Raw genomic sequence first — 8045 nt, 5'->3', positions numbered from 1 at the left:
TATGTTCTAAGAAGTTCAGGTTGTTAAAAAGAAGTTTAAAAGTTCTGATAAAGTTTAGAAGTTCTAAGAAGTTCTAGGTGTTCAAAAAAGTTTATAAGTTCTGATAAAGTTTAATAGTTCTAAAAAGTTCTGGGTGTTCAGAACTTCTAAAACTAACAAAAAGAATTTAAACACCTGTAAACATGAAATTGAACACTGAAATCACTTCATATAATCTCATAATCATCAAACAATCGTCAATCGACCGTTAATTTGATCATTGATTCGATCATATGAACAAAATATGGAGCGTCTGCAACTAGGTTTTTGTAACACTCAAAATTGATTAATTGAAACTTCAAATTGATGATTAATTGGACCAATTTCAAAGTTTAATTGATCAATTAGTTCAACAATTTCAATTTCAATTGGGCAATTTTATCAACTGACATGTGAGCAACGATTGATGGTTGTGTCGGAAGAAGATGGTGGTCGCGAAGGTGGATGGCGGACGGAATCGTTGAACGGAGATGGTAAAGGTGGACGGAACCGACGGGAGAAGAGGTTGACGGAGGCCGGCTTGCGTAATTGTGATTTTAGGATTAGGATGGTTATTGAAGATGGACGTTCCAAAATGTCGCGCACCTATTGTACGATAAAGGATTTTCGTATTCTATCATTTATCTACTAAATATATATATTGAAAAATGTTATAAATGACAAGCTTGTTTAAGCTCACGAGCTGGCTCAAGCTACATAAGTGAAGCTCGGGCTCAGGCTCGTTTATCAAACGAGCTTACTGTTAGGCTCAAGCTCGGACTCGATTTAGCTCCGATCGATCGAGCTTTTTCACGAACCGATCTCGAGTAGCTCGCGAGCGGCTCAACTCGTTTGCACCCCTAGCCACAATTAACAACCTTCCTACAAACATATGTTAAGCAATTCATCAAACTTAATGCTATGATGGATGAAGTTAACTTCTATAATTTGCGTGTAATGCGATCAATAAGGTATTGTTAGAGTTGCACAACCGGATACTTTTAGGAACCGGTTCCGTGTATTGTCAACAAAAGTCAAAACCGGTCGGGTAGAAACCGGTTCCGGGTATAGTAAGGTATTTGACCCGGTTCCTCGGATAAGGTCGGGTTTTGGCTGGATTAAGGTGGAACCAGTTCCAGCAGGTCCGGTTACGGGTACAGGCGTACGGGCATCACATGGGGAGAAACCCAAAACCAGGTCGTACCCACGGGTCAGATACGGGTAGGAACCGGTTCCGGGTCGGGTCCGGAACCGGGTATTGTCTCCTTTATAGATTAGATTTTTTGGGGTGACTAATTTTGGGCAGTGGACTTCTAGAGACCCTAGCTATGTCACTAGTTATTAAAGGGTCTTTGACCTATTAGTATGAAAGAGTTAGATAAGGTTTTTCTAAAGAGTAAGATCCAAATCCCGTTAGTGCCTTTACAAAGAATTTTGTCACTACACTGAAGATGAATACGATGACAACCAAAATGTATCAACGAATTGAGAATCTCCAAATCCATTCATCAAAATACATTAGATTACTATCATACCAACATCTTTGGTATCATACTAAACATAGCAATATTTATATAAATTTTAAAACGATAATTCTCTTTTTGCAACTCGACCCGACCCAACCCGCATGGCTATATTGAAAACTACTTGTCAAATTGAGATGCATAATTTGCATACGATTATTCTCAAGAGAAAACTAAACATATTCATATAAAGTATTGTTTCTCATACGAACATGGAAAGCTACAGAATCCAACATCCAGAAACGTAACACCACATTTGTTACTCAAAACAAATACCAACACATAGTATGTACTAATAATCATCTTAATTTTTGGTTACTAATACTGTAGATCATAGCAACAATAAAGCACGGTTGACATTCATTTGCTCAGTCAAGCCAGAAGCAATAACCAGTTAACCACTGCAGCATCCAACAGAGCCTGCATAACAGAGGAAAAACCACCAAGTTAGTAACTTTTTTAATCCCTAACAGTTCTCATGTACCATGCAAATCAAGCCAAACCTAAAGTCTAAGACATGCTGCTTTCATTAACAAGTCCAGTTGTTGGTGCAAAGACCACTTCACTATCAACTTCTGTATTCAACATAGGAACAACAACCTTTTCAAGTTCACAGTAGCCATTCCGCCTTTGAAAAAATTCAAAATAAAGTAACATATTTGTTCAATGTAATCATTACAAAAAATGAGTATTGGACTTCTCTTAAACTATGAGTCCAATTAACATTATAACTATTTAAGGATTTAGAATCAAATGCATCAAACTTGTATTCCTCCTTATGACGACATCTTTTTTTTTCCAAGTTTGTATAACTTGTAACAGTAAACATGGCTTTTCAAAGGGAAAAAAAATGGGTGCTTTACCAATCAATGACCTGCTGTGGGCAATGGTGAAACGAAAGTCTCAACAAAGGTACAAGCTTTAATGCATCCATCTAACTTCTGAATTCCTGAAAATGAATTGTTGTTAGAATCATAGATAATCAATTTCTTCCACCCGAATTGCAGCAATATTTTTCCATCAGTTGAAACACACAAAGGCATAAAAAACCGATCCCTCCCAGGATCAGTCAAATACGGTATGGAAACCAATTTAGTCCAAGAATCTTTCACTCCATAAACCTTCATCACCCATACATCCGCACGAATACCAGGATAATCACAAAGCACAGACAACTGTTCTCTCAAAATCCCCAGTATCAAATCCTTATAATCACCTTCATCATACACAGGCTGCAACACTTCCCCATAAGTCTCGTTTTCCAAACCCAATGAAACTATAGTCCACGGATAAGATGATGACTTACTAGCAGCCCAATGAAGAGCCCCGTTACAGAGCTTACCATAAGCAGATAACCGAAAACGGGGCGGAAAAGCGTCAATCGACTTCCACTTCCTATTTTTTAACGAGTATATCCTAACCAAGGTTGCACGCCTAAAGCTACAAATAACTTCAACAACTTTGAAATCATCAGTAGAGCGTTGGTACCCAAAACCATACAACACATAACCACAGAAGGGCATTCGATAATAACCAGTGGGTGGCAATCTGTATGATTTTCTAGTACTCGGGTTCCACATAAACAGAGCGTCCTTGTCAACAAGTATGCATACCAACCCGTTACAACAACCGACAATCTTAACAGGATTATTCGAGTGTTTGAATGGATAATCAAGGTCTAAAGCATTATTAATGGAATTATTATAATTATTATTATTATTATTATTATTATTATTATCATACAGCACATGATGAAGGCTACAAGTCTTAAGCTTTTCTCCTTGCCCAGTGCTAAAAACTAGCCTATGTTGTCTATAGTAATTGTTTCTAGTTGATATAGCAAAATGAGACTTAACAAAGTGAGGATCGGAAATTAAAGAGCACCATGACTTGCAAACAGACTTACACCGTAACAGCGACTCAACGGGAAGCCTCAGGAGAATTTCGACGATGATCTCAGTCAGGTGCGTAAGAACAGATGATTGAGGATCTTCGGATGCTTCACTTCCGTTGTGTTCTTCGTCTTCCACCGCCATGTCAGTGCCTGCTTACGGACGGACCTAGGGTTAATTAGTAATCAGGAGTGGTGGTTTGTAACCATACCGTCAATGACTCCTGACAAATTATTGTGTCATCATAATAATCAATAAGTGTTATTTTCTTCTAATGATATAAATCTTTTAAATAATCATTTTAAATATATTAAAAAATATATATATTCATCATACGTACTTAAATGATTAATATTAATTTTATATTAAAATATATATTTTTTTAAACTAACTTATTTTTTTAATAAAATTTATAACGATGTATTAAAAAAACTGAACATAACTGTGTTTATAGATTTTTTAAAAACTTAATTATTAAAAGTTATAATAAAAAATCAAGATTATACCTAAACCTAATTATTGTAAAAGAATAAAGAACAAGAAATTAAAAACATGTCAACTCATTGATTTGTGACATCAATATAAGTTGTAAACTAGTCTATGATTATTCCACTCACAACTCAACCAAACTAATTATTTATAAAAAATTAATTTCTCATTTTTCCACTCACACAACCAACAAAACTCAAAATTTTTACTCCCATTCACAATCCAACCAAATCAAATTTTTAATACATAATAAATATATAATATGACTAGATTTATTGTATTAAAGAGTAATAAATTCTATTTATGTATATAATATTTTTATGAATCAGGTAGGTAATGATAATAAATATTATAATGATCATGTGACTCATAATGAATTATGATAATATCATCTCTCAAAAGAAGATTGTGTCAGAATATTGCCATAAAAGAGAAATGAAACTGCTGTGGGAGTCGAACACACGATGCATGAAGGAGAAGGGACGTGAATTATATTTAAGAGGTCACTTTAAAGATCGGGTTCAATCCAAATTTTCACATCAAATTTCAAAATCATTGGGTTCGATCACTTTAACCATACAATACATTATACATGTAGCTTTGCCCCTGCATAACAAGGAAAAAAAGTGGTTGGCGTCGCACCACCATAGCCCGTCACGTAGTTCAATCACCTATGTCACAAACACCACCAAACAAGGGTGTAAACGAACCGAACATTCGACAAACCGTTCGTTCATTACACCAACAATGCCATCCCACAATGCCAGCGCCACAAGATAAAAGTATAACAGTGAATCCATTCTGATACATTTTCTTCTAAAACAACTTAATTCTACCCGTTACGACAAAAACAAAAGTGAGAAAACATAAACTATACAGACTCAACTAATCATGGTCTCATTTTGTAGTTTGTATCCCAAAAAGAACAGAAAATACTATTCACCCAAATTCTTCTTGATTTCTTCTTTCAGATTCTCATTTTACAGATTAACAATACAAACATCATGTGGAAACAATGGAATGAATATGAAATAAATTAACAAGAAACAATGCAGTTTACAGACACCATACTTATACAAGAAATACAATCCATACAACTTCACTACAACAGCCACCCAGAAATCACTTTTTGCCCCATGGAAAGCAGCCACATCCCTGCACAATCATTTTAAAACTAGTAAAATATGGGACACGGGTCAATCGATATGATTACAAAAACTATATCGTTACAGTAATAACACAATTTGGATATCTTTTGATCTATATAACCCCAATAGGTAAAATTTGCGTCTCATGCATCTAGAGATAAAAACATAACCCAAATCAACTCATTCACTAGTTATCTTTTCATAATTGTCGCTTCTAGTAACTAAACCATGTAGAAGTGGGTGTTTACCTTTTTGGCCCCGGGTCTTTGACCATAATAGTAACTATCACTTGTTACCCTCGGTGACTTTCCACCACCACCACCATGCTTCTCCTCTCTTACTTTGTCAAATATGGTTGAGTAACCTTCAGCTGAAGCGGGATCGTTGTCATCCCAGTCACCAAATACTGGGACAGCAGTGCTGTCATCAGGCTGCCACATCATACATTTGTCCAATTAGAATCGTATCACAAAAACCGACAAATTAATTAGTCAAAGGAACTTACACTTTCATCACCAACAGTAACCTGTCTCAACCGTGATCTACCAGGAGTCGAAGAGGCTGCACCATTGATACCTTCCGATGAAACCTTTCTTTCCCACATCGGAGAAGCCGTGTTACTCCGGGTCCCGCCTTTTGCCTGCTGATGTGGTAGTGTGGCGACCTTTTTAGGGGAATCAAATGATTTGCTTGAGTCACCATCTTGGCTAACACGAGTTTCATTTTTGGGTCTTGATGCATCTGTGTTTTTTGGTGTCTCAGATTCTGACTTCTTGGATTCTGCATACTTTAGTTCAGCTTCTTCTTGCGCCTGAAATGAAGGTTTATTATTAGAAAGATCACGGATATTGTGGTAATTTTGACTTTCATGATCAAAAGGTTCATCTTGTCAATCCCACAAGTCATAAACTGTAAGCAGGAGACCATTCACATGTGAATCTTTCGGACATACACTAAAGAGCTAAAACCTTAATACCTTTTAGAATCACGCAATGATCTACCATTAAACCTTAAATTATTTTTGACCCCGTTTATCTTTGTAATCATGAGAACTTGTTACCAGAAAACTCACATATCCTGCCAATTAGGGCTGTTCACACGCCGAGCCCAAGCAGGCCAGTAGGCTGGTATGTTTGTGTATGTATATGCATATATATGTGTGTATATAATAAATTAAAAAAATAAAAAAATGGGCCAATCGATAGCTCGGGCTTGGCTCGTTTACAACTGAACTGATTTTGTACAACCTTTTTCAAGCAATTTTCGACCCATGAGCTATTTATTGAACAACCCTACTGTCGATACCCTGCTAACCAGTGGGATCAAGTAAATCACAGCTTATGCTGTGCAGGTGGCCCCTAAAAGGTTATAACAGGAAACAAGTGGAAGCAAGATTCAAACCCGAGACCTCTGCTAAAGGGGATCACGCGCTTACCACACACAGATCTACAGTTAAACCTAAAACTAGGTTCGATCACTTAAGGTGAATTAACAATGGAAAACTCTCTTGTGTTAACTGCTTGCAGATCTTAGAGCTTATCCAATTAGCTAAAAACATATTATCCGGTTAAACCTAAATCATACAGATTTAATTTCAATTTTGTCAGTGCTTGTGCTTCATACACAATCCACACAGTACAGCTTCTCATCATCCACATTAAGTAAATCAAACTCAAAATCTCAATCCTGCAAACCCTAGCTGAAAATAGAGCTAAACAATCAACTTGCTAACAAACAATAAGAATCAATCAATAGACTAAGATCACAATAACCTAAACATTAAAATTAATATTTCTCTCAGAATAAATGCAGACTCAAAACTAGAATAATAATCATGAACTGTATGTAGCTTCAATACATTGAATCCTGAATCAATAATTAAATGATTGAAAAGGTGAAACTTACTGCCATGGCTGGTGTAGGTTTGATGTATGAAAAGAAAGCAGGTGTTAATGAGTGGGTAGATCAGAGTATGTATAGGATCCAGCCACAGAGAGAGAATGAAATGAGATGAAGGTAAGGTAAGGTAAGGTAAGGTAAGGTAATGTGGCGGCCACCGCTGACATTATATATATTTTGACATTTCTATTTTCTTTACTCAGCTGGGAAGGAAGACCAGTTGTTGACTCAACAGTAAACGATTAGTGTGTCTATTTTAAAATATCTTCTATTCTATTACTATTCTATTATTAATGGTTTTGTTTTTATGTTTGATTTTTTTATAAATAGAAACATTGAACGTATGCCGTGTCGTTTGATGGGCGTGGGGATCGGATTTTATCTGGGGAATCCCTCAATAGGTGGACCGCTAGCAGCTCCGTCTGTTCGGACCCGTTGACGGCTCGGGCTACCTTTAGCCAATGGGGGGGGCGCATACAGAGTACCTAGCGTTACTTAGTTGGTCGTTTACAAATTGCTTAACGGCATAACAGATTTTATAAATTGCTTAACGGCATAACAGACGTTTACAAATTGCTTAACGGCATAACAGATTTACAAATTGCGCAACGGATTTGTTAAATTGCTTAACGGCATAACAGACGTTTACAAATTGCTTAACGGCATAACAGATTTACAAATTGCGCAACGGATTTGTTAAATTGCGTAACGGCATAACAGACGTTTACAAATTGCTTAACGGCATAACAGATTTCCGCATTCTGGTATCAGAGCCTCGTGCTTGTTTTTAAAAAGTGGGATTAGTAATCAAAAAATTACTATTAATCAAATGTCTCTTAAGATAGATCATAAAGAAACTGATTGTGAAACATCTAACAATCAAGAAATAACCGAAGTAATAAACTTTAGAGAAAATGAAAACGGTTTTGCTTCAGATTATATGATTAATTTTAATCAACTAGAAAAAATTAACAGACTTAAATTCAAGCTTGGCACAAAAACGGTTTTTAATCAACCTAATCACTTACAGAGTTTAGTCTCAAGAACTTTCTCTAGAAAAAATAAGATTTTCTACT

At 36.1% G+C, this 8045-nt stretch overlaps 2 protein-coding genes across 2 annotated transcripts; both read right to left on the bottom strand.

Moving 5' to 3' along the window:
- Positions 1-1933: 1933 nt before the first annotated feature.
- Positions 1934-3577, bottom strand: LOC143620193 (F-box/kelch-repeat protein At3g23880-like). Its single transcript, XM_077091932.1, has 2 exons — positions 2405-3577; positions 1934-1961 (listed from the first exon to the last, which is right to left on the bottom strand). Exon 1 carries the CDS (start codon positions 3575-3577, stop codon positions 2408-2410), a length of 1170 nt encoding a protein of 389 aa, XP_076948047.1. The 3' UTR covers positions 1934-1961; positions 2405-2407.
- Positions 3578-4846: 1269 nt separating this feature from the next.
- Positions 4847-7048, bottom strand: LOC143620192 (uncharacterized). Its single transcript, XM_077091931.1, has 4 exons — positions 6976-7048; positions 5576-5881; positions 5319-5501; positions 4847-5077 (listed from the first exon to the last, which is right to left on the bottom strand). The coding sequence occupies exons 1-4, from the start codon at positions 6979-6981 to the stop codon at positions 5045-5047; spliced, it is 528 nt and encodes a 175-aa protein (XP_076948046.1). The 5' UTR covers positions 6982-7048; the 3' UTR covers positions 4847-5044.
- Between the last annotated feature and the right edge of the window lie 997 nt (positions 7049-8045).

This window comes from Bidens hawaiensis, unplaced genomic scaffold, assembly GCF_021521415.1.
Source record: "Bidens hawaiensis isolate Kalapana, Puna unplaced genomic scaffold, B.hawaiensis_p1.1 tig00002553_1, whole genome shotgun sequence".
Lineage (NCBI taxonomy): Eukaryota > Viridiplantae > Streptophyta > Magnoliopsida > Asterales > Asteraceae > Bidens > Bidens hawaiensis.
The sequence above is the reverse complement of the archived record's forward strand: the minus strand, read 5'-3'. Positions and strand labels throughout refer to the sequence as shown.